This window comes from Neovison vison, chromosome X (assembly GCF_020171115.1).
Source record: "Neovison vison isolate M4711 chromosome X, ASM_NN_V1, whole genome shotgun sequence".
NCBI classification, from domain to species: Eukaryota; Metazoa; Chordata; class Mammalia; order Carnivora; family Mustelidae; genus Neogale; species Neogale vison.
The window spans coordinates 70,878,439-70,904,007 of NC_058105.1; the positions used below are offsets into that span (position 1 = coordinate 70,878,439).

At 54.9% G+C, this 25,569-nt stretch overlaps 1 protein-coding gene across 1 annotated transcript; it reads right to left on the minus strand.

Annotated features, from left to right (window-relative positions):
• Window positions 1-1,562: 1,562 nt before the first annotated feature.
• On the minus strand, window positions 1,563-23,571 carry MED12 (mediator complex subunit 12). Its single transcript, XM_044235877.1, has 45 exons — window positions 23,325-23,571; window positions 22,663-22,767; window positions 22,263-22,454; window positions 21,967-22,126; window positions 21,283-21,464; window positions 20,991-21,101; window positions 20,631-20,885; window positions 20,134-20,280; window positions 19,666-19,765; window positions 19,405-19,541; window positions 19,055-19,186; window positions 18,568-18,694; window positions 17,902-18,131; window positions 17,454-17,534; window positions 17,150-17,320; window positions 16,801-16,945; window positions 16,584-16,634; window positions 16,143-16,261; window positions 15,809-15,952; window positions 15,166-15,329; window positions 14,812-14,943; window positions 14,170-14,397; window positions 13,856-14,000; window positions 13,555-13,675; window positions 13,099-13,200; window positions 12,865-12,978; window positions 12,438-12,613; window positions 12,076-12,255; window positions 10,450-10,521; window positions 9,868-10,001; window positions 9,544-9,705; window positions 8,973-9,084; window positions 8,718-8,807; window positions 8,107-8,216; window positions 7,794-7,929; window positions 7,366-7,527; window positions 5,951-6,325; window positions 5,538-5,688; window positions 5,191-5,384; window positions 4,936-5,013; window positions 4,612-4,829; window positions 2,758-2,986; window positions 2,346-2,486; window positions 2,059-2,140; window positions 1,563-1,842 (listed from the first exon to the last, which is right to left on the minus strand). The coding sequence occupies exons 1-45, from the start codon at window positions 23,421-23,423 to the stop codon at window positions 1,799-1,801; spliced, it is 6,540 nt and encodes a 2,179-aa protein (XP_044091812.1). The 5' UTR covers window positions 23,424-23,571; the 3' UTR covers window positions 1,563-1,798.
• Window positions 23,572-25,569: the final 1,998 nt, after the last annotated feature.

Consider the following 25,569-nt stretch of genomic DNA (forward strand, 5'->3'; position numbering starts at 1 on the left):
CCCTCCAGATCCCACTGTCTTTGTGTCTCAGGTTTCTGTGTGTAGTGCACCTGTCCCTTTTGTTTACTCCCTGCTCCCCCACCCCTGAGTCCCTCAGAGTGTCCCTTCTCCCAGCTGTGACCCCAAGCCTGCAGCTCCTCAGAGTGTTTATGTCAGGACAGAACAGATCAGAAGTGAGCTTCGGTCACAGTCACAGCTGCCTGGACCCTGTCTGGGGTTTTGTTCCTTGTGCACACGGCTCCGAAACTTGCTGAGTCCCGTGTGAGCGAGGGTGCCATGGACTTCGAAGTGGGATTTTGCTTTATTTATTCTTTTTTTTTATTTTTTAGAACTTGGGTATTGATCAATGTTTCTGGTTTTACCGGCACACTTGACACTTGCCAGTGACCCAGTGCAGCTATGGCTTGGATGTTCCCCTGAAGTTGTCAGATCGTTACCTTCTTCCACCCAGCCACCAGGCTGAGGCTGGTCCTCTTCCAGCCCCAGCTGCGCATACCAGAAGACTCCTTTGTAGTCAACCGGTTGGCCCTCCTGAACAGCCTTAGATCTAACGCCCCAAACCTGAAGGCAAAGGGGCTGAGAATGACCCTACCGCAATTCCCAATGCGACTCTGGGGCAACGGCTTCACGGCAAGATGGGAGGGAGCAACAGTCATCCTGGGTCACTGCCAAGGTGGGTCATGTGAAAACAAACAGTTCCAGCAACAGGGTGGAGAGAGAAGAAAGGGGTCCTCCCTCTTACTGGGTGTCTCTTTTCCCTAGAACCATACTGGCTTTCCACCACCACCAGTTTGATGGGGACACTTGCCAATGGCAGGCCTGTTTTTCATCCCAAAAATGTGAGTCTCAGGGAAAGTTCTCTAAGATGCCGTTTGGTGCATGACACGGAGCACGCGAGGTGGCAAAAAAGGTAGGCAGTGTCTGTCACAACCTCCATCCTGAAGCCTGTTCAAAACCCAGTGAGTGTGTGGGATGGGTGGCAGAAGAATCAGGTTCTATGGATTTTTTTTCCCCTCAAATCCTCCTGCCTAGGTGCGCCTGGGTGGCTCAGTGGGTTAAAGCCTCTGCCTTCGGCTCAGGTCGTGATCCCAGGGTCCTGGGATCGAGCCCCACATCGGGCTCTCTGCTCAGCAGGGAGCCTGCTTCCTCCTCTTTCTCTCTCTGCCTGCCTCTCTGCCTACTTGTGATCTCCTTCTGTCAAATAAATAAATAAAATCTTTAAAAAAAAATCCTCCTGCCTCACGGACCCTCCCCAACCCCAGCGGTCTAGCCCTCATGGAGAGAAGCTACAAAGAACCTGCAATGTCTAGCTAAAAAGGTAAGCTGCCCTTAAGAAACTCATGGCCCAAACCTATACAAGATGTTGCCAGGCTAGAGAAGAGAGGAGAGTAGCAATCCAACTAACTCAGAAACTGAGTGGATGGAAGGTAAATAGAGGGTTGAATTGGAACGGGATGGGACGGGGATGGGACCTGGGACAAAAGGCTCTGACTGGTTGGTTGCTCCAACCCCCCACACTCTCCCCAGAGCCCACCCTTGCCAGCCATGCAGAAGTCACACACTTCCTTTGCAAAGAAGCTCTGTGTATTGGGTGCAACAGCTCTGGGGTCTCTATATAAATAATATACAAAACCCAACAGCTCAACGCCTCACATTAACAAAAATACTAAAAACTTATTAAAAATGGAGCCTGAGGGAAGAGCCCCAACCACTACTGGTGCTAGCCTGAAAAGGAGACCAGGAATTAAGATGAAGGGGTGGGGCCACATCCAGGGCACAAGCCGTTCTTCCAGGTGGCTCAGTAGCGTCCAAATATGTTGGTACTGGGCTGTGGCTGGGTATCTGCGGAAAACCAGAGATGATCCAGGCTGGGAGACCAAGCAAGGAGGTAGGTATGCAGGGAAAGGCTATTCAGGTACCAAGGGAAGGGATGGGAAGACCTGGGCCTGAGGCAATCACAGGAGCTCCTCCCAGCCCCCACTCCCCACCCCACTATGCAGTCCCTGGGGCTCTCCCCCCGATTGGGGGGGGTGCTGTTGAGGAGGAAGGCAGGCTTACTGGAGAGCTGTTGTTGGAGCTGCCGGACCAAAGCTGCTGTCTGTTGCTGTTGCTGCGTCTGCTGAAGCCCCTGGCGCTGGAACTGAGGCAGAAACCAGAAGTGGAAGACTGACCTTGAACTTTCTGCCTTGTTCTCCATCCTCATCTCCTGAGCCCATTTTCGGGGGCCATGCCTTGCCTCCCACCTTGACCCCCTGCTCCCCAAAAAACTGCCCAACCCGGTTCACTGGCTGTGTGCCCAACCTGGGCAACCGTCCCTGAGCCAGGCTCTGTGCTCCAGTGGCTACCTGGGGCTGGGATTGGGGCTGGGGTTGGGGAGGAGCTGCCTGCTGCTGCTGCTGCTGCTGCTGGTGTGCCTGTTGCTGCTGCTGCTGCTGCTGCTGCTGCTGTTGCTGCTGCTGCTGCTGCTGTTGCTGTTGCTGCTGCTGCTGCGATCAAGAGTGCTGGGCCTCAGAGGGAGGGGACCCCCTCCACCCCCCCCACCATCCCATTGGTGTGGACTCCCCGGGGCACTCCCACAGGCCCCCCTGGAAGCCAGCAGGGGGAAGAGGAGGACAGGAACTTTTAGGGCCTTTACTGAGAGCCAGGGGATACTCCCTGGTGCCGGTGCCACCTCACCCCATCACCTGCATCAGACCCCCAAAGAATACCACCCCGCCCCTCCCGGGTCCCCAGACCCCAGAAGGCCTAGGGCTTCACCCGCAGGATCTGCTGCTGCTGCTGCTGCCGGATGTGGTACTGCTGTTGCTGCTGCTGCTGTTGCTGCTGCTGTTGTTGCTGCTGCTGCTGCTGTTGCTGCTGCTGTTGCTGCTGCTGCTGCTGCTCGGGCAGGATGGACGCCGATCGCACGCCGGCCTGGACGCCCTGCGCGCCCAGCGGAGTCATGGCACCTATCATGGGGGCCTGCTGCAGGGTCTGATGGGAAAACCTGCCAAGACCAGTGGGACGAAGGTCAAGACCCGGCCCCCAGGATGGGGGTGTGGGGGGTGTGGGGTAGGAGGTAGGAAAGTGGGGGTAGGGGGCGTGGGGGGGGAGGAGGAGGAGAAGTCCCCATCCCTGACCTGAAGGAAACTTTGACAAGTCGCTTCACTCACTCCCCCTGGTGCTAACCAGAAGGGCCCGTCTACATTCTGACATATTGCTATGTTGAGGAATAAGGGGCAAAGGCATCACCCCATTTCAAGGGCTCATCACCTTCATGGCAAGACATCTCCCAATTCTGTTTTCACTGCTTTTCTCTTATAAAGAACGAAAATCAGTCTTAGTACAGAGCAGGTGTTCTAGAGTGCACCCACTGAGCTGCTTTCTGCTATTGGTGGAGTGTCCCCGGGGAACATTTCAGAATCGGAAAGACCACGGAGTTCTCCTGCTCTCATGCCTTCCCACATACAGCACAGCAACAGGCTACCTCCCGGCCGGACCCTCCCTCTCAAGTCTTCCGTCTCCTTCCCCACGTGTCCTATCCCTGCATCCCATATTCATCTGTTAACACATCGACTCACAACACGGCCTTTCTGATCAAAAGAGCCCTTTGTGGGACTCTGTCTCAACTCTGCACGGAGCGCTCGAAGCCCTGTATCACCTGCCCGTCCCCCGCCCGTCTCCTACTACTGCACCAGTGTGAATTTTACATGCTACCCATATTTTTCTTCCCATCCCCTGCCCCCATGGCCCCAAGTCACCCTCCTCACTCTGGTCCCGTCTTCGTTCACACTCTGTCATCTACCTGGACTCCCTTTTCTCATCCTCCACACCACCAATCTAAATTACAGCTATCCTTCAAAGGCCAACTCAAATCTCACCTCCTTCATGAAACTTCCTCTAAAGATTCAGGCCCACAACAACATCATACCATACCTTTTCTGAATTCCCATTTACTTCACAGCACACCACTGCCTACCTGATCGTACCTCTCTCCTCACCATGACCCTTAAATGCTCTTCTGTGTGAGTCTCTTCTCCCCGACCGGATGAAAAATTCTCTGTGGTGAGGGGCTCTGTATTTTCTAAAACCTTTTCTCACCCTACCCTGTCCTAGCGGAGTGCTGGCCACACAGTGGGTGGCTGACTGATGCTTCTAAGGAGAGGGCTTTTCTCTGCTCCACTCCCTGGTGTCCTAGAGCCCAAGCCACAGAGCCTCAAGACATGGCTCCCGAGTCCTAAAAGGCCCAATTAGCATTCGGCATGGTAGGACGGCTCAGTGGCTGGTCCGTTCCAGCATGTAACTGCTCTGCTGCCGGCGGGATGACTCCGTACCACACAGTACATCTAAGAGCTCCAGACCTTTCCTTATCATAGTGGGAGGAGTGACCCTCCCCTCTCAGGGCCTCCAAGAAATGTCAGGCAAGGGGACGGAAGCCTACTGGTCACCAGGGTCCCTTCTGGCTCCAGCATTTTGGGGCCAGCTAAGCATTCGTCACATCTCTGAAAGTTCAGACTAGTCCCATCACCTCCTGGCATGGGCTTCCCCCACCCCCACTGGGCGTCCTTGCAGCCCAGTGTGTCTTCACAGCCCCCCCGACCCCCTCCCACACACAGATGCCTTGGGTAATACCTTTGAGCGGAGGTCAGCCCATGTCCGTAGGTTGGGGCCTGCTGGTGCACATAGCCACTGGGCCGCTGTTGCAGGTGGCGAGTGGGATCTACAAGAGTAGGATTGGTAGAAGGGTGGGTGCTCTGATAAGGCTGGCTGGAGTAGCTGGGGGGCACCATGGTACCTGCGGGGCCTGCGTGTTGCTGCAATCCCACATGAGAAACATAAGGAGTATAGCCCTGGAGAGAAGGAAGAGGAGAGAGGGGGTCAGGGCCAAGGCGGCACAGGGTGGCTGGCCTCAAGCCCCTTCCACCCCACCCCCTTCTCACCCTCTCATGCCCTCACCTGGGAGGTCTGCAAACCGTAGGAAGAGCTGGGAGTCATCTGATGGACAGATGACTGTCCCAATATCCCCTGACTCTGCTAGAGGGAAAAAAGGAGACAAACTCAAACTCAGGAAAATACTTCCTGCTGTCTTGGTTCTCATAGCTCCCGCTCTGCCAAGTCCTTGCGAAAATCCCAAGCATCTCCTCAGTCTCATGACCCCCCAAAGCCCCTCTCCCTGACGGCCCTCCCTACTGCCCCTCTCACTATCTTTGCCTGGAGCTGTTGGCGAAGGCGCTGTCCTTGGGGCACCGCGGGCTGCTGCTGTCGGTACACAGAGGTCTTGTACGAGGGTTCAAGTCCCATGACTCCCGTCATGGTTGTGGGCAGCACTCCAGGGTAAGGTGGTCGGGTGGGCAGCTTCTGCATCGGTAACCGCACAGGGCGGTATGGGTCCACACGAGGGCCGCCTGGAAAGGGGAGAAGGCTGACCTCGCCAGGCTCCCCATTACCTGAGTTCCCGCTCAGTGTCCCGGTCATGGGCACATCCTCAGGGATGCAACACTGTCCCTCAGGCAGGAGGGATGCTCAGGTAACTCTCCTTCCTAGGGGCCGGCTCTCACCTGCAGGGAGTGGCTGGTTCTGGGTGTACAGGCCTATGGAGCCCTGCCTGTAGCTCAGATGCGATATGGAACCAGGGTTAGTGTGGTGCAAGAGGTCTGGGGGCACCGTCACACCATAGGGGCCACTCCTTCCCGGGCCCATTCCATAGTCCTGCATGAAGAGCAGAGGAGGAAGGTGAGTGGACTGTAACTTGGGTAGGGGGTGCGGGGGAGAGGTGGGACAAGGTGGGGGACCAGGGCTGCAGAGGAGCTAGACCTATGTGACTCATTTTTGTCATTCTTATGGCACCTCTTCCCCACCTCCCCTTCACTTCCCTCAGAAACCAGAAGCTGCACAGAATTATCAGGTGGGGGCAGAGAGAGAGAGGCTGTGGGAGCATAAAGGGGTGGGGGTTTGGGGGGGCAGCACTAACCTCTGTCTTGGTGGGTGGCTGGCTGCGTTTCTTGCCCTTGGTGGATTTCTTCTTGCGTTCCTCAGTACTGGGTGGAGCGGCCCCAGGTTTGTCAGTTTTGGGGGGCTCTGGAGCCTTCTTCTCAGGCTCTAACAGGGTGGGAGCAGGGGGCTCCTCATCTTCCGGGGGCAGCGGGAGCGGCTCCAGATAATAGGCGCGGGGCCGGGGCCGCAGGTGGGTGTGATACAGCAGCAAGCGCTGCTGTTCCTCTCCTCGAGCCACACGTCGGTCCACCCGGACTGTTCCAAACCAGCCCCAGGACAGTGGCGCGGATGGCTTCAAGCCCTCAAAAAGATCCCAGGGAGAGATCTTTTGTTTGGTAGAAACCTGTAGACCCTGCTCCAGAAAATGACACACAGTGAGCTGCTGAGATTTGGCAAACAGGAGACAGAACTTGAGGGCTTGTAGGAGAGGGGGAAGGATCTGTTGGCAATCAAACGGAGAAAAAAAAAAAACAAAACCCAAAAAACAAAAAACCAAAAACAAACCCAGACCCGGGTCAGTTCCTGGGAGACGGTGAGAGGGACGGACATGAACACACATGTACACCAACAGCATGTACTCTGAGGTACACGCTCAGAGCAGACAGAGTTCAGAGGGGAGAGGGTGATGGGCAGGGACACACAGATGCTGACATTCAAAGGAAGACACAGCAACAGGAAGGCAGGAAGAGACTGAAAGGCAAAAACAGAGAAAGAGACAGAAACAGGAAGAGAGACAAAGAGGTGCACAAAGAGACACAGAGAAGGGCCAAGGGAGAAAGTCAGGCAGAGAGAGAGAGAAAGACTCAGAAAGACAAATGGGCCAGGAAAAGGAGTGAAGACAGAGTACATGTGACTGGGCTGGACTCTAGATTTTAGACTCTGCCTCGTCTTTTTTCCCTCCCCCTCTCAGCTCTCCACAGCCATCCGGGTTACTCAACAAACACTGCAGCTGACAGAGACGAGGGGCAGGGAAAGTTTTGCAGAGATGGGGGAGCTGGCACAGGTGAATGCAGGGTAACAGAAATCCAGCAGCTGGCCAGACAGATGGGTGGGGTGCTGGCCAGGGTGGAGGAGGACAGGGTGCTGAGAAATGGGTTGTCTGTTCAAAGGTGGGTGCAGATGGGGGGAGGTGGGTAGAGGTGAAGAGACAGATGAATGAGGATGAGATTCTCAAGATGGGGTGCAGAAATGTTAAAAAAAAAAGTTCAGTGATCAGCTCCACACCCCAGAGACAGCTGTTGCCAGCAGAGCCCCATGGACTCCCCCGCCTGGTAAGCCAGTCGTAGCAGCAAGGTTCATGCAGGGAGAGCTCTTGCCCAGAGGAGGGAAAAGCTGGGTGTGGGGGGATCGGTGCTGCAATAGGAAAAGGGATGGGAGGAAAAGGGGACGTGCCTCCTTCTTGAAGATGGAATCGAAGCCTGCAATCTTGTTGCCCTTGGTGTCAATGAGGGAGCCCTGCGGCTCACAGGTGATGACATCTCTGGTCGGCTTGGGCAGTGGCAGCAGCTGGAGAACTTTTTCCAGACTGTCTGACTGGCGCTCCCCCAGTTCTTTCTGCAGGCACAGGAAGACAGGCAAGGGTTCAAGGACACAGCAAAGGAGTGATGGGAAGTCTCAAGGGACAGCAGAGAAACAGGCACGACGACAACACTCGGTAAACCCTTGCTGTACAGATAACAAGAAGTGGACAGGGAGGTGGAGGGGAGGCGGCTCTGGCCTGAACGAAGTCGAACGGCGTGTGCAAGGTCAGTGGAGAGGGAGCTGAGGGGCCGGTCCCCATCCCCCGCCACCAGAGCCGTGCCCTCGCTTCCTCTGCTCACCCGCAGCTTCTTCACCAGGTTCATGTAGGCACGTTTATTCTCCTCCATGCTGCCCTGAGAGATGCTAGACATGTCCGCGGCCAGGGTCCCGTTGATGAGCACACTCAGCATGTCCAGCACAGTGGTGAAGAGCTCGCTGTGATGAGAAGACCGGGAGAGAACCAGAGAGGAAAGAGGCTAGGCCAGACAGTGGCTCCGGGGTGGGAGCCAAGTAGGGAGAGCTGCGCCAGCCACAGGGCGTCTTGCACCTGGCATGGGGGAAGGGACTACCTCCCAGGCGCAAGACTGAGGGCAGAGGGTGGGAGTACTTTACTTGTTGGACTGCATGTCCACGGTGCCGCTGATGATGATCTCCAAGAGCAGCATGGCCCACTCGGTGGTCTGCTGGGTGCTGCGCTGCACCGTGTCAAACATGCCCCCCACCTGCCAGGGCCACAACGAGCCTGTCAGATGGCTCAGGGGCCAAGGCTGGCATCTTGGGAAAGCTCACAGCAGAACCCAGCCTGGCTGCCACTTCGCCCAGCTCCCACCACGTGCCAGTCGGACCCAGGATCTGTTATGTGAGTCCAGGCCAATGACTACATTCTTGGCCCCTCTGGGCCTCGGGTTCCTGACTTAGGAACCCATGGGAGCTGGACTAAGGGATGTCCAGGATTCCACTCAACATTCCACAGTGGGTTTCCAGGGTCCCAGCCAGAATCTAGGGTACTGAGGCAGGGTCTCTGCAAGGATCCAGACTTTCAACCACTTTAGGTCCCATGTCTTGAGGAGGGCCAGATCAGTACTCAAAGACCCAGTGGAAATTGGGCCCTCCATCTCAGCACCCTCCGCCGCCACCCCTGGCCAGCGCTGGAGTGGGGAGGCATCTCTATGGAGCAGTTCTAGTCCCACCCACATCTTTTTTCTCCCCGGAGCCCCCCTCACCAGGTTGAGCCGCAGCTTGAGAGCCTCGTGCATGAGCTGCTTTGGTTTGCAATCATCTAAGTACTGGTTGTCCCGCCAGTTATTCACAATCTGAGACAGAAACAAGCATAACGACCAGCTTTCGGCATCTTCTCATTTCCATCCCCAAACACTCAAGGCGTTGACCGTTAAGTACTGGAGGTTCTGGGGACATGGTGGCCTCAGGGGCACCCATTTCTGCCCTCCGGCACAGCTCAGTGGCCCCGGGGCCTGTACCTGGTGCACCTGGCTGTAGAGGGAGGTGAGAAGGCCCTCACGCTGCTCATCCTGCCCTTTCAGACACGTCAGCACCAGGGATAAGAATGGCTGCTGGCTCAACAGGGACATGCTAAAGAAGGGAGGAAGAGGAAAAGAACATGGACAGGACCATGAGATGTGAATTAGGCAGCTGCCCATCTCATCATTCCAAGCCCCAGACTCTACTCTCTCAAGATCTAGCCTCTTGGGGTGCCACAGTCAGGTTAAGCGTCTGCCCTCAGCTGAGGTCATGATTCCTGGGTCCTGGGATGGAGTCCCGCATGGAGCTCCCTGCTCAGCGGGGAGCCTGCTTCTCCCTCTCCTCCCCCACCTTGTGCTCTCTCTCACTATCTCTGTCTCTCTCTCTCAAATAAATAAAATTAACCAAAAAAGATCTAGCCTTCTGCTCAACCGTGTCCACTCTTACCCTCCAATTTTCCACTTTCCTGTGATTTCTCATCCCCACCCGTGTCCCCAATTTTTTTCTTCCCTGGCCCTGCATCCTCTCCTTTCTACCCCTCAATCTTGGTCCCCTCCACAGCCACTCTACCTCTTCTGCTTTTGTCGGTCACGTTCTTTGCGGGAAGAGGAACCCAGGTGCTGACCCTTCTCCAGTTCTTCCCCGGCCGCCTTTAACACATGCCCCTGGACTGAGGTGGGCAGTTTAGCAATGAGGGGGGCCACCAGCCACACACCAGAGCGCTCTAGAGAGCTGGAGGACAGACAGAGCACACAGTGTCCCAAAGGAGCCAGGTCAGGGTGGAAGCACCCCTCCTCCCCTCACCTGACGGACAGACCTAGAACCTCTGTGAGACTGAAATCATTTACGCTAGCAGAACAACTCATAAGGGGTCTGAACACATTTCTTCCCAACCTGAGCACTGGCTTGGTCTTGCTGCTGCTGGGCATGTTGCTGGCAGTGCTTCCAGAAGAAGACCCCGTCTCTGCTGACTGCTGGAAAACCTCAATTGTGGCCTTGGCGATGTTCTCCAAGAGGGAGTTCATCTCCTAGGGCAGGGGGATGAAAGGCACATGAGGTACTAACTAGGTAACTGGGGATGAAGGAAAACAGATGGTAGGAGATGTAGGAAATGAGGGTGGAGAAAGGCATCTGGAGGGTAATGAGAGTGGGGAGAGACAACTCTGCTGGGTGCTGTGCCCTCCAGCACCTCCCCATTTCTCCAATTCCCCACTATCTTCTCCTCGAACACCTCCTCACTGTCATGACCACAGAAACAGCCTCTGCCACCACCACCGCCAACCTTCCCCCACAGCACAGAGCCCCAGCCCACCTCCCTATTCCTCAGCCCCACGCGTCTGCCATCTTCCCGTCCTCTCTTCTCTCTCAGCCCAAGAACCCAAGGGCAGGACATGGGTTTTTCTGTGGTGACCCACCCTCGTGAGGCATGTGGAGCTGGAAGCGGGCACGGGAAAGAGAGGGCCGGGCACCACTCACATTGTTAGGGGTCTGCTTGATCATGAGCTGCAGCTCCAAAGATGACTGGCGCATGGTCCACTGGTCCAAGTTCTGTGACAGAGACACCACTCCCAAGCTCATCATCAACATGCACCCCGGCCCCAGCCACTCACCACCCCAAGACCAGTTCCTGACCTCTTGCAACCTTGAAACACATAAGCCTACAGGTCTGAAAGGAACCTCCATGTCCCTCTCCTTAGGAAAGCCTCCACCGACACGACCCAAAAGGGCTGAAAATCCACCCTATTTTAAAAGCGGTTCAGGAAACGCCTGGGTGGCCCAGTTGGTTAAGCGGCTGCCTTCGGCTCAGGTCATGATCCCAACATCCTGGGATTGAGTCCCACCTCAGGCTCCTTGCTCGGCAGGGAGCCTGCTTCACCCTCTGCCTCCGCCTGCCACTCTGTCTGCCTGTGCTCACTCTCTCACTCTCTCTCTCTGACAAATAAATAAATAAAATCTTTTTTATTTTATTTTATTTTTTTAAAAAGATTTTATTTATTTATTTGACAGAAAGATCACAAGTAGGCAGAGAAGCAGGCAGAGAGAGAGAGAGAGAGAGGAGGAAGCAGGCTCCCTGCCAAGCAGAGAGCCCGATGCGGGGCTCAATCCCAGGACCCTGAGATCATAACCTGAGCCGAAGACAGAGGCTAAACCCACTGAGCCACCCAGGCGCCCCATAAAATCTTTTTTAAAAAAATAAATAAAAGCGGTTCAGGAAAACTTCACCTTCCCCTGGTCTCCTGTTCCACAGCCTCACATTCCTTTGCAGAGGTGAGTTCTCCCTAATGCTTACCCTAAATCCTTGATGTTCAAGTTGAAGCCTGCTTCTCCTATTTTAAACCAGCTCCTCAAAGTCCGTTCCAAATCTGAAGGCTACTACTGTGAGTTAATCTCTCTGTGACATTATCTCCTCTGGGCTGAGAAGACCTCATTCCTGTAGCTCTTCCAGATGGCTCTCTTTCTCCACCCTCCCTCCAGTTACCCTAATGTCTGAAGCAGCTTGGCCAAGTGGGGACGGAGTAGGGGATGCGGGGGTGGGGGCGCATAGCACAGGCCCACCTGGGTTCACATGCTGACTCTTAAGCTTACTAGCTATGTAACCTTGGGAAAGTCACTTATGCTCTTCAAGCCTGGGAGTCCTTGTTGGTCAAACACAGACACCCCTACTTCCTTTACAGGGCTGGACAGTCTAAATAGGTGGACAAACACAGAGTGCTGTGCACAACACTCAGCACAAAGCGGATGCTCTATAACTGGGAGCTATTGGGTACTCCCGCCATTGGGGACTGAGCAGGGAGCAAATGCCCAATAAGCAAGGCCCAGAACTAGGCTTCCCAGATGTTGGGCCTTGCGCTGTTGAGCTGCAGTTCCACTCCTAACAGCCGCACCCTCAGCCACTGGCTGACTCTAGGGTCTAGACCATGTTGGCATGACTTCTAAACCCACGTCCGAGCTGTTTCCCTCATCACCTTTTGCCCACATCCTTGTCTGTCTTCTTCCTTGACCATCCTCCTCTCCTTCTCTCAGGGTTCCTATGGTTTCACCCCAGGCCTTAGGGCCCCCCTGGCCCCTGGTTCCTCCAAGACCCCCGTCACCTTGGCCTACCTGGAGAATGCGCTTAATGCGCTGCCGCTGGGGGTTCTCCCCATCCTCATTGTCCAGCAGGCGGTACGGGTAGCAGATGAGCTGCATGAGGCGCTGGGCCTGGGCACTGCTCAGCACAGGGTCTTGCAGGTCGTTGCTGTCCTCACACAGTGATTTAAGGCAACGCTCTCCTACCCATTCCTGAGGAAGCTGGTCATCAGGGCACTGGGGCAACCGGTGAGCAGGGTGAGGGAAAAGGGGGACGGGCTGGGGGTTGACGAAGGCCATGATGTATAGGGGAAAGGTGGCGTGATCATGGCTGAAAACAGGACTATGCTCTAGAAAGGCACCGAGGAGGCCTGAGGGGGGAAGGTGAGACTGACCTGTTGGCAGATGCTGCGCAGCACGTACTTGGCATAGACGTCCAGACTGGCTGTCTCCACAGAGATGTTGCGGCCACCCTGCCTCCGACCGCCACTGCCACCTCCTCCCTCCTCCTCTGGAAGTTCTTCTGTTCCTCCTGTCACAGTGAAGCCTGAACCCTTCAGTTCCGCATCCCCTGTGGTTCAAGGGTGGCAGATAGGGAAGGGCAGAGTGAGATCTGAACACAGTGGACAGACCCAGCCCGGACCCACAGAGGCAGCAACTCCCCAAATCCGGCCCTAGGGGACAGAAATACACTTCCCTCCCGCCTCTCCTCCCCAGAGGTCCGAGAGACCACCTTCAGGAGGGAGAAAGACTGTCCTCTGTAGCTCGGCTGGTACTCCACCCCACACACACTTTTGGCACTGCTCCCTTCCTATCCCATACCAAGTACAAACACAGCCTTGAGAACAGCAAACACAGCTCCATCCACTATGCGGTTCTGGGAGGCAGCCAGCAGGTGGCGGTCACAGGAGGAACGGATTCCTACTGTAGGCTTGTCTGGGGAGGGAGCTGAAGTCAGGGGAAGCAAAAGTAGAAACGGGGCGGGGGGTGGGGGTGGGCGGTGGCAGTGGTAGCCACATTTTCTACTGCTGGCTGGCCCAGATCAGGGTCACTTACTTCCGTCCGACTGGCAAGGGTTGAGTTGTGGCGTCTTGAAAAGGTGGAGGAGGATGCGGCAGGTAAGCCGGGCCCCCGGCTCAGAGTCCTGTTCACTGCAAGCTTAAAAAAAATATATTGGACAGGGCGAAGGGACACGGTGTTGGCAAAGGGCTGCAAGGGAAGGCAAAGTCAGGCAAAAGGAAATATGACAAGATAATGCCCAAGGAGAGGTGGGGCAACCAACTGTCTTACAGTGCAAGGGGAGTCCCTTGGAGGGTCAAAACATGGAAAGATCGAAAGATCGGGGCCACCAATGGCAGGTTAGAATGAGGCCACTCCCAGAGGGAGGCACACCACCGGACCAGCCTCTGGTGGTACTGGGGAGCCTCACACTGAACAGTGAGTGTGTGGCCATCGGGTATCTAGTCAAACTTAGGGTACAGAAATTCTAGGGATTATGGATTGGCAGTTCACCGGCATTAAGGAGCGAAGGGATGGCAGCACAGCGAATCAGATCCTCAAGGAGCAGACACTGCCGAGCGATGAGGATGGCAACAAAAGTAGCCAGGGAGTCATGAAAAGACAGGTCACTGACCTGGAGAAAAAAGCAGCCAAGATATCCCACCTCTGCGCAGAGAGGCTGCCAACTCAAAGCGGTCGGCCTCCGCTCTATGGGCCTCTGTCCCTCTGTAACCTTGACGACCAGGACAAACCCCCTCCCGAAAAAGCCCTGGGAACTGTCCCACGCCCCAGCGGGACCCGGCAGAAGTCTCACATCTACGTTGCAAAGAAGGTCGTTGAAACCACAAGTGCCATTGTTAGACGAGCAGCACAAGGCCTTCAGGACCCCTAGCCATTCGGCACTCAGTGACTTGCAATAGCCTGTCAGCTCCGCACAAAGGATTGCGATGTCATTCACCCTGGGGAGAAGTACAAATGCCCTCAGGAAAAACCTTGTTCCACAAAACCTCAGACTCATTAACTTTTCATCTCCACCCCAGCAGTAACCAAGTTTGCCATACCTCCCGGGCATCTCATCCCTCCCAAACTCAGGCAGGAGCGCCGTTCCCCACTCAGTACGCCCCATACCTATCGGGATCATGGTGCCCCACACAGACGTGCATAAGGGCATTGCAGACAAAGCTGTAGCGGTTAGCAGGGTTCTCACTAAGACTCTTGCCTAGCCCCGTGTAGGTGAAGGTGTGAGCTGCGGGGTTCTCCAGAGTGTCAATCATGAACTCGGGTGCCCAGCGCATGTTGGATTCTGAGGGCTCCACATTGCAGTAGATGGTGTTTTTCACCTTGGAACAGAAGTCGCTGCAGGGGTGGGAGAAGGGACACGGCAATGTCGGGGATGATCTGGCAAGGCAGAGGGATGGTTGGGAAGGGGGAGAGGAGGGGAAAAAAGGGAGGCACCAGGGACCCTGAGACAAGCAAAAGGGAGATGGGACCAAGCCGATTGGGCGGGACAGGGACCCAGTGAGAACAAGGTACGGGAGGCCTCTGGAGGCTGAGAGTAGGAGTGTGGGCCCTTTGGAGATGGGCTGGAGGCCAGGCTGATAAGGAGGCAGGCCTACTCTCCAGAACCAAGAACACATGAAGGGCAGAGTTCCCAGATGGCCAGACAGAGACAGCGGGGTCCTAGGCTGTGCCCTGCTCCTGAGTTGAGCGGTAATGGGAAGGAGATGGGCCAAGGTCCCACTCTCTACTCTCACCTCCCACCTCTCTTACCTGAAGAGCTCCCCAAATTTGCTCTTTAAATGGCTACAGGAGGTGTACAGATCATAGAGATAAGCAAGGATACAGCGTTCCGCCGAGGAGCCATCTGACCGGTTCATCCCATGCTTCACTACGCCACACAGCCTGTCACGAGGGTGCAAGGTTGAGATGGTCCGTAAGCCATGTGCACAGCCAAGGCATGAAGGTCCCCGGACACAGGCTCATGGCTCTTGGTACTAGTCTTCCCTGCCTGCCCAAATGGCAGGGGCTTGGCCATGGCGAGAGCCCCGTGTCCTTCAGGGGCCCGCTTCCACTGGCACTAGCCAGAGCCCCGAGCCACCCAGTTATTTCGCGGCCCCCACTTACCCCTCGAAGACCTGGGCCATCTGGTCCTGGTTGAGGATGAGGCAGGCATGGTAGTGCCGCAGGACGGCCACGATGCACAGGCACAGGCTGGTAGTGTAGCTGCCCACCAGATCTGAGGACTTGAGAAGCAACTCGGCCTCGACTACGCTTAGTTCATTCAGGAGCTGGCAGAGCAAGTATGTGTGTGTTGGGGGGTGGTGAGAGATGAGAAGAGGCCCCTGTGTGCCATATAACCTCCCTTCCCGTGAGGCAACTGCCCAGACAGGCCCGAGCCCCTTCCCACTGCAGCTGCCTCAGTCTAGAAGGACCCTGTTGCCATATGCCACTGTCCTTTATTCTATTAACGCCACAAGCCACATTGACAATCTAACCCATCTCTAGGATACAGTTTTATGAACTCCACCGCAGGAGGACAGTCCGTACCCAATGCTCTCATCTATCTCTTGGGCCTCCCTGTGGAGCATGTGAGCTGCTAGTCTGGCCTTCTTAGCTCGTGTTCCACCTGACCCTCCAGCCCCCAACGGGCTGGCTTTCCTGCCCATCCCAAGTAGCCCAGGACACAGGCTTGAGGCCCGATTCTTGACCTCGGGACCCCATACAGCACAAAAACCTTCTTCCACCCTCATCTCCCCAACTTCCCCACCTGAATGGCAAAGTCGATGAGGCCACTGATGCTGAGTGAATATTCCATGAGGTCGAAGATGAACTGCACATGCTGCACCAGAGGCAAATGGTATGACATGCCAAGGGCAAAGCTTGTGATCTGTTCCAGAACATTCCGGGAGACCTAATAAGGGCAGTGGGAGTGAGACGGGAGTGGAGAGACGCAGAAAGAACCAGGGAAGCAAGAAAAGGAAGATGGCAGACAGGGATGAGACCAGGAGGCTTAGCCTGCCTAGTGGGGAGAGAAGGAGGAGGAAAGGAAAACAGGGCAGGCTGGCAGAATGTTGGGAAAAGGGCAGGACCTAGGCCCACACCTGAGCCGTGACCTGGTGCTGGTCATAATGTGAAAGATGCTGGAACTTAGCAAAGATATCTTCAGCAGTGGGGAAGGCTTCAGGCCGGTTGCGTCGTCGCTTCTGCCCATCCTCCCCACCTGAGGGGACAGTGGAAAGGGAGCAGTCAGATGGGGAAGAGAACTAGTTGACTGGGGGGTCGGGAGGGGGGTATGGAGAGAAGGCTATGGGTGGGGGGGGGGACCAGGGTAGGAAGGCAGGGAGGAAGGGTGGGAGGGAGAAGGGGAGAAGGGAAGGGAGGGTTGAGGAGGGGGTGGGGGAGGGATGAAGGGAAGGGGTCAGTGAAGCAAAGGTTTGGAGGACCACAGACTACATGGACCTCGGAGGAATACGTACAGGGAGGTGCTAGGTCGGGGGAGAGGAGGGGGAAGGGCGGGCAGTATGGGGCTTACTGTGAGGTACCTAAGAATGTCAGGTCTCCAGGATTCAGAGGCACAATAGGAGCAAGCTGGTCTGCAGAGGGGGGGAATGAGGGGGGAAGTTTCAAAAGGACTAGAGCTCTCAGGAGACTCCAAGAGACAGGACATGGGGACATGACTGGGGGTTCCCTGTGCTGGGGAAGGGGACACTGACTAGGGCACTCCTAGGGGGAGATCTGTTTCAGGAGCCTCAAACCCACCAGTTTCTGCTGTCCCCTTGCGGTTCAGAACCTTCAGGATATCCTTGGTAATTTTCTTGATGGCATGGCGGGCATCATCTCGCTGCTTTCCCACCCCAAACAGTACGACCAACCGCTGATTGCACTCATGGCTGCATGATTCCTCCTGCATGCCAGCAGCACCATCAGACGCTGGCATGGGTCTCGCTCCCTCCTCCTCTCAAAAGCATGCTCCATGACCCTCAGCATCCCAGTTCTCAGGCCCTTCCCAGCATACCACACCCACAAGCACAGCTCCAACCCCACAGCACAATCCTTGGACAGAAACCTCGGCTCAAAACCGAGGTCTCAAGGAGCTGGGGGACAGTACCTGGGGGATGGGAAAGTGTGTGGCATACTGCACGTGCCGCGGCTGATCATAAAGAACCCCAAGGGTCCCTTCTATCTTCTCCTTGGGAGGGGGCTTCACATCCTTCTCAACATCTGGTTTCTCAGGGGATGGACTGCCCTTCCCCTCACAGGGCATGGTAGGGGAGAACAACTAAGAAAAGGTGAAAGGGCAGAACATTTAGAGGGTGAAAAGGGGGTCAGGGGCATAAAGAAATTCCCCAGAGAGGCAAAACAGGAGGACCTCAGGAGCTGGATTCTTTCTTCCACGCTGGGATCAAACTTACTGAGAAATCAGGCTTCTCCATGTCCTCGAAGAGCACGCTGGAACTAGGGTCAATGTCCATAGACTCCGAGAGCCCTGGGTCCTAAGGGCACAGAATATAAGCCAAGTCACTTTAGCCCCACGGAGCTGCTCCCCACCACCTAGAAAGGTGGACGGCGAAGTCAGTGGGGAGACCACGTTGGGAAAAGCATCAGATCTGGAGTCAAGCTTTAAACAGTCACATACCCACCTTGCACCTCATTCCCTTCAGCTTCAAGGAGGGGGATCAGAGCCCCTCATCCCATTGTGAGGAGCAAATGCCAACAAGGGATGTGAGAGGGCTGGGCCAGCCCCGAAGCGCCAAGCCCATACCAGCCCCTTATCGGGGAAGGGATATCTGGAGGTCTCTGAGAGCCAGGAGTCTGGGAATGTCTGAAGGAGGTAGCGAGGGCAAGACGAGGCCTGCTCACCTCAAGCTTGCTACTGCTGCTGCCCTCAGCCTCCTTGCGCTCCGAGTCATCAGCCGGGTCGTCAAAGGGAGATGGGGGCCGGGGGCCGGGGGCTCCAAAGGCGAGGTCCCCTCGGGAGATGAGGGTGCAAGTGTACATGTTGTGGGAGAAAACGTCATGTCGGATCAGTTCACAGAACAACAGGACCAAGTTAAAGAACTCCACTCGCTCACTCTCACTTCGGGGGTCCGCTGCATGGAGGGAATGAGAAAAGAGGGTTTAAGAGAGCACGGGACACAGGCAGCAAAGGAGAGAAGCACACCTGAGGCACAGTGCTCCTAGAGTACCTGAGGTGGGCAAGACGAGGAACAACTCCCCAAACCCAAACCCGAGGGACAGAGTACAGTCAGTTCACCCTCCTCCTGCCCCACACCCCATCTCGGAAAGGAAGAGAGCATCCTTGCTGCTATTTATGTGTGAGAACGCTTCTGGCATGGGTTCTTCTCCTTATTCCTTTATTCTATTCAACCATAAGATGATCAGAGGCTGGAATTATACCCCAAACTCAGTCTGCATAGAGCCCAAGACAGAAATAGACACCAGAAAGCCCTTCACTACACTTCTCAGGGGCAGTGGCACGTAACTGAGTCTCCGCGGAGAGAGGCGGAGTGGGGCAGGGGTCCATACTCAGCATAGGAGCCTGGGTATCCAGAAACTGCAGGAGGACATCCTGGAAAATGGGAGCACTAGGAGCAGAAAGGGAGCCAGAGGCAATGGAACCCTTCTCATCTGCGGCTTCTGATTCTCCACAGCGCTACAAGATGAGAGAAGAAACCCCAGCATCGGTCTGGGCCGGCCTCTTCACCTCTCCACGCATGATGCTTCAAATGCCCCCTGCTTCGCCTCCACCGCCAAGCCCTTCACTTCCATCCCCACTCTGACCTCTGTTTTCTTTACCGCCTCCCAACTGAAGCCCTGCCTGCCTCCCTAACTCCAACACTGACATACTCCTTCCTACTGTTGCCTTAGGTCTTCAACTTTCCCTTTAGGGTCCGTACCCCTTCTGTATTCTCCTAACTTGAACTTGGGATCCGCTACTCAGCTCCATCCTTCTCCAACCCCAGCCGTCACTGCCCCACTGGCCAACCACATTCTCTTATCTCTGCCCCCTGACCTCGGCCTCAATCTCAGCCTGTCTCTTCTCCAGCAGCTTGGCCACCACCATAGCGCGATGCCGACCGGAACGCTTGCAGCTCACTGCCCATTCACACAGTAGTGACACCACAGCGTCATCATCCGAGGAGATCTGGAGACCCAAGGAAGATGGGGGTGAGCAGGATAGGGTTGGAGATAAAGTACCACGCTCTGCTTTCTTCAAGACTGGGGCCCATCTTAAAACAGCCCAGGCCCAGGAAGATCGTCTCTTCACACATCTCCAGTGTCCATGCCTTGCCACGCCTTCCCCTCACGTGTACTGTTGCTCTTGCCATGTTTTTGGCTCCTTCTGTTCCCCTTCTTGCTTACCTCGTGCCCGTCCTTGCTAGGGCCCAATCCAAAGATCCGGTTACAAAGGGAGTCAAGAGAGTTGCTGAAGTCAGAGCGCTCAAAACTGTGGCTGTCCAACACTTCCAAAGTATGGAGCACCCGTCCAATGGTGAAGCCTCAGGAGGAAAAGCGGGAAAGGGTACTTAACAGGAAGCCCAGTGCGTTCCGACTTGCAGATCGCTAGGTCCTTACCATCCCTTCTTCAAACACCCTTCTTACTCTCTGTCCTCTGGCACCCACCTGCAGTAGCTTCCTGGCACTTATCAAAAGACCAGCGAACCTCAACTGCCTGTCCTCGCTCCTTGATCTGCTGCTCAATCTCGCGCAACTTTGCACGGACCTGCGGTACGGGAAAAGGGGGAGTGCTTTAATTAAGGATAACCAAGGCGTACAGAAGTCCAGGGCTTAGGCACAAAGGACTGTACCAGACCCCAAGTCACTATTTCCTTTTCTTCTTTCTTGACAGAGAGAGGGAGAGAGTGCGAGCCTACAGGAGAGGCAGAGGAAGAGGGAGAAGCAGACTCCTTGCTGAGCAGAAGCTCAGGCACGGGGCTCCATCCAGGAACCCTGGGGTCACGACCTGAGCCTAAGGCAGACATGTAACTGACTGAGCCACCCAGGCGCCCGTCTAAGTCGCTATTTCTGAAAAAGCAGTCCAGCTTCCCATCTCAATCCAGGGGCACCAGGCTGGCTCCTCGTGGGACTTACCTGCTGAGTAAAGGCACTGTTGCCCTCTGGCATGGGCAGGTTGGAGGGGGCAATAGGCAGGTGGTCGAGTGGTGAGCCGGTCTTAATGCGGCTATCGGTCAGTGAGTAGTGCCAAACCAGGGCGCTGGGACAGCACAGGAGGATGGTCTGCCACATAGGAACAGCTGGGTCAGGCTCTGTTCCCATGGCTCCCTCTCTAGAACCCCACTGTAAGACCCCAGCCTGAGCTTTCTGGTCTAACGTCATTCTGAGTCCCTGGTGTAGCACCACTCTGTCTCTGAGCTCTGAGCCTCTCCCCTCATCCCCTCCTTTTGCTCTGGGCCTACTCAAGTCCTAGAAAGGAACTAATGCCCCAGGAGTGAGAAGCAACAATCTCCAAGCAAGTACTCAGTGCCTGCTCCCACCTCCCACTGAGAATCACCCCCATTCTCCAGGATGGGCATCCAAGCCTTCTCTGGATGCTTCTTAATGCTTCCCTGGGTCCAGCCAGTACCCACCTGAAGGATACAGCTGAGGCCAAAAACCAGGGGCCGGTGCTGAGGGCACATCAGCAGGTCACTAAAGGGTGTAGAGGTTGTGCTGCTGGTTGGGGGCTGGGGAGCCGGGGTGGTGGGGAGTGTGCTTGTCGACTGAGTGGACATAACGTGAGATGAGTGACTGCTCACGCCATCCAGTTGCAAAGCCAGTCTCCGGGTACAGAAGTAGGCAAGGCGGCGGGAGAGGTATGCAGACTGAACGAATTCCCCCGAGTACTGTGAAGACATGCCCATCAAGACACCCAGTTCTCCCCACTTCTTTCTCCTCTGATCCTCCCTAGAGCCCCCCACCCTTCGCCCCCCACAAACCCCAGGCCTTACTCGCAGCAGCAGGGGCAGCAGCAGTTTAAGCAACTCATCCTCTCCAGGGCGGATTTTCTCAAAACACTCAAGGACCCAGGTCAGGAACTCATGTCTATCCAGCATTCCATCCTATGGGTCCAAGGAGGTGGGAAGAGTGTTAGTTTCCTTGGGGACTATAAGCAATAAGGTTAAATCAAAGGAGGAAGAGAAACACAGCTGGGGCAAGCTGGCAGGTGGATTCTGTCCTGTACTGGCGGAATGTGAGACCAGGCGCCACCTGGGTGTCACATCCCATGGCCCTTCTTCCTACCTGAAACATGAACATGGCCAGCTTTTCGTTGTAGTCCCACTGCCGGATTGCCACCTCTACGTCATGGGGCAAGGGCCCTATGGTGGAACCACAGCCCCCGCTGCCTGCGGGCCCTGGCCGGTAGTATTCAGCCATCTTTTGCAGCTGCTCCCATAAGTATTTGGTGATAATCTGAGTCCACTCTAGGGGAAAGGTGAGGAAAGGTCTATTTTACACCATCCCTCAGCTTAGAACATCTTCTGTCCCCACCCCACGCCTACACCCCCCATCACCATCCTTCTAAATCCTATTCATCCTCTCAAGCTCTGGTCCAATGCCACCTGCCCATGGCCTTCCCAGGTGTCCCCAAATAATTCTGTCCGCTCAAGTCTTTCACCATCTCTTCTGATACACACACACACATGCATACACATACTTTCTCTAATTATGTGATTCATACATATGCCTTAGCATCCCTATTGGATTATAAGCATCCTAAGGGTGGGAATAAGGGACCAGTCACCTTGACAGCCCCGTACATGCACACAGTAGATACTCAAGACACGCAATGTTTGCCAACGGAGTGAATGCAAGATATAAGCAGAAACAAGGAACACAGACAAGGAAGGAGAGTAAGTCCAAGGGTCTCTGTATCACTCCTTGATGCAATCAGTGCTGGGACCCCTGGTATCAGGAGTTACTCACCCATGAAGGGGTCAATGACATGTCTCTTCTTCACCTTGGTCTCACTGATTGCTGCATAGTAGGCACAGGTCATCTTAATGAGCCAGGCGGCCCGCATCACAGGCACTGTGTATTTGGCTAAGTACCCAAATACTTCTTCCTTTTTACTGAAAATGGGGACCTGTACAGACATCACAAATAGTGAGACTTCTACCACTGCCACGAGCTGGCACCCATGTAGCCTCATCCAGGGATAGCAGGGTACTTCATACCCATGTTCCCCACCTTGGCCTGGAGACCAGGAAGCAGCACCTCACCTTTTTGGCGAGTTGCGTGAGTGGCTTGGTGCCAGCCAGGTCAGTGAACCAGGTGTTAATGGCACTCTGGGATCGTGCAGTCACCAGCCAGAAGTTGTCCTTCTGGTTCACTTGGGGCTTCCTGCGACCGGTGTCAGGGAGGGTGTTACAACGTAACTTCTCCGCGATAATGCTGCTGAAGTTGGAACTGATCTGAGGGAAGAGAACTATACACCTCAGGATGGGAAGAAGAGGCAGAGAGGTGGTCGTGCCTCTGAAGGGCTAATACCAGTGTGGCAGCACTGGGTTATGAAGGAAAACTCAAGCCATTCAGGTCGTCACTTTAGGTCTTCCCAACCCAGGGCCTTTGCTCCCTCTCAGTCTTCCAGCCTTTTCCTTCAGCCTGGCAGGGTTGTCTCACCTTGGCAGGATTGAAGTTGACGTTCTTGGCACTGCCATGTTCATCCCCAGAGACAGCAGGCTGGTTATTGAAACCTTGTTTTACATTCAAGGCCGTCAGTTCATCCTGAGGCAGGAAAACGACATTTTAGCTCCCCACCCCATCCAGGGGTGGTGGTGGTGGGAGAGGAGGACAGAAGAGAAGAGAACAACGCAGGGGTGGGGGGAGAAGGGGGGCAGAGGGGGAGAGGTAGGAGGAGGATTCTGAGTAGAACAGATTGTTATTTAAAAGCTAGGCCCTTATATTCATTTGGACCCCACCCTCACCCCCACAGTCACTAAGATATCCAGCCACCCAGAGCTCATTCAACATCACTCTTCCTTACAAGCTCACAAGCAGCCGCAGCTCACCAAGCTGCCTCAGACAACTTTCTGAGGTGTGTGTGTGCGTGTGTGTGGAGAGGGGCGCCTCCAGCGTGGCCCCTACATCATTCCCTATTCACACCCGGGAAGCCCCCTCCCCCCAGGTCCCACTCTCCCACACCAGCCCACTTTATTCTTACCCCTTTTGGGACTTTGGCTCCTACCAAACCGCCCCGCCCCCCCCCACCAAACCATCAGTGCTTCCTCGTCTGCGGATCGCTTGCCTCAGGCCCCTTGAGAACCCCGATATTTTGAACGCACCTCTTTCTGTTTGGGATCTTGAGGGTACACATCAGGAGGGCCCAGCCGCGGCCGCTTCAGGGGCCGGTGTTCGTAGCTCAAGATCCCGAAGGCCGCCATCTTGCCCAGCCCGTAGCGCCAGAGGCGCCAGCCGGGGCCGGCTGAGGGGGGAGGGGGAGAGGGAACCGACAAGGGGGGTGGCGGTTGAGAGGACGGCAGCCGAGAGACAACAGGGAGCACGTTAGAAACTCTCGATCGTTGCCGGAAACTACCGAGGGGAACCGAGGGACGCCGGGAACCGTCGGACAATACCGACCGCAGCGGGGGCGGGGCCGAGCCCGGCGTGGGGCGGAGCTCCGCGGCCGCCCAGCGTTAGGGCCCGCGCGGCTTCCGAAGAACGATTTCGCTTGCCAAGTGTCTACGAAACGTCCTCAAGCGGACCGTGTGGCCAGGGGATGGGTGGTGGGTGCGACCCCGCGAGGCGGGAAGTAGCCGCGGCGCCGAGCGCTAAGCTGAAACTGGGTCCCCAGTGGCTGGCTCGATTCTTGGGCTGGAATCGGGGCTCAAGGGTATTTGCCTCGGTTAGGTACTCTGCCTTTTACCCTAAACTGCTTCTCGCTTTCTGAGTTTCTGCATCTGAAAAATGGGTGTACTGTCACCTCCTTCAAAGGGCTATTGTGAAGATTAGAAATGGTCTGCATAAGAAAGCACCCATTAACCCCTGAAAGGCCAGCCCTAGTAATCCCTCAAGGTCTTTACGGTCTGGCGCGAAGGTTCGTAACCTTTTTTCCATTCACAGTCCCTTTAAGATGCTGATAGGCGTTATGGGCCTTCCCGGGAAAGTTACAGAGGCAAACAAAATGGGAAATTCTTAGAGCCCCTAAAGGTCAACAGTATATCCCCTAAGTGTCCATGAACTCCCACTTGGAAAGAGGCACCTAAGTGTCAGATGCTTTCCAGACATCACCTCCTTTAACCTGCAAACAGCCCCATGAGTTAGAGATTATAATCATCTCCATTTTGTGGATGAGGAAGCTGATTTTCAGAGTGGAAATTCACTTGCCCCATGTCATTCAGGTACTAAGAAACAGAGCTGAGGCTAAGATTTTTTTTTCTGGATTCAAGGGCCAGTACACTTTCTGTGATGCCATTGCTCTTCAGAGAAATTTCTCTAATTTCTCTTTAGAGAAAAGATGGAGTGCTGTAATAAAAGTTAACAGATGATGATAAATTAAAAACTAATCAAATTAGCAAATGGCAAAAATAACACTGACAAAATGCTATTGAATCACAGTGGGAAGACAGATTAATTCTGATTGGGGAGAGGAAAACATTGGAGAAGGTAACATTTGAGCCAACCCTAAGGAACTGTAACCCACAGAACATTAGGGCGGGTTAAAACATAAGCACAGTGCCTGACACATATTTAAAACTCAGTAAATGTTTGCCGAATAAACAATTTTTACAAAGTGTCTCCAATTGGCTCTGTGTTTGGGGAAAGATAAATCTGGCAATAAGACAAAGAATGGGTTAGAGACCAGGGGCCTTTAGAAAGGAAGGCCTGGGGCTCCTGGGTGACTCAGTAGGTTAAGCGTCTGCCTTCGGCTCAGGTCATGATCCCAGGTCCCAGGACTAATCCCTGAGTCGGGCTCACTGCTCAGCGGGCAAGTCTTCTCCTTCTCCCTCTGTCCCTTCCTCCTCTCCCTGCCCACACTCTTGCTCTCCCTCTCTCTAAAATAAATAAATAAAATATAAGAAAGAAAGACTGGCCAGGGGACGCCTGGATGGCTCAGTCGGTTAAGCATCTTACTCTTGGTTTTGGCTCAGGTCAGGATCTCAGGATCGTGAAAAAATTCTCTCTCTGCTCCCCGTCTCTCAAGGAAAGACAGAAAAAAAGAAAGGCCAGTTAGTGGGTTCAAGGAATAATCATGACTAGAGGGAATGAAAGGCTGATTTAGCACAGTGGCTGTGCTGATGGAAAGGAGGACACTGCTGAGAGAAACACCACAGACTAGAACTGATTGGATTCTCAGGAATGAGAGAGAGGGAGAAATTGATGAGGACTTTGAGGTTTCAAGTCTGGGTGACCAAAAGGGTGATGACACGTTAACTGAGATAGGGAACACAGGAAGAGAAGCAGATTTAGGGGAAGATGAGGAGTTTGAAGCCAGTGTGTTTGTTCCTCCATTTCCAGAATCTACTTCTAAGTCAGACCTCCTCACCAGTCTCAACAGGGACCCAGCTCAGGCAGCAGCTAAGAGTGGAT

Excerpts from the sequence above, each read along its gene's own strand:
- MED12 (XM_044235877.1), bottom strand. The coding sequence starts at position 23,423 with ATGGCGGCCTTCGGGATCTTGAGCTACGAACACCGGCCCCTGAAGCGG. Across the intron at positions 22,768-23,324 it reads AAGATCCCAAACAGAAAGAG|GATGAACTGACGGCCTTGAA; the intron begins GTGCGTTCAAAA and ends TTCCTGCCTCAG. Across the intron at positions 15,953-16,142 it reads AGCACCAGGTCACGGCTCAG|GTCTCCCGGAATGTTCTGGA; the intron begins GTGTGGGCCTAG and ends TGCCCTTATTAG.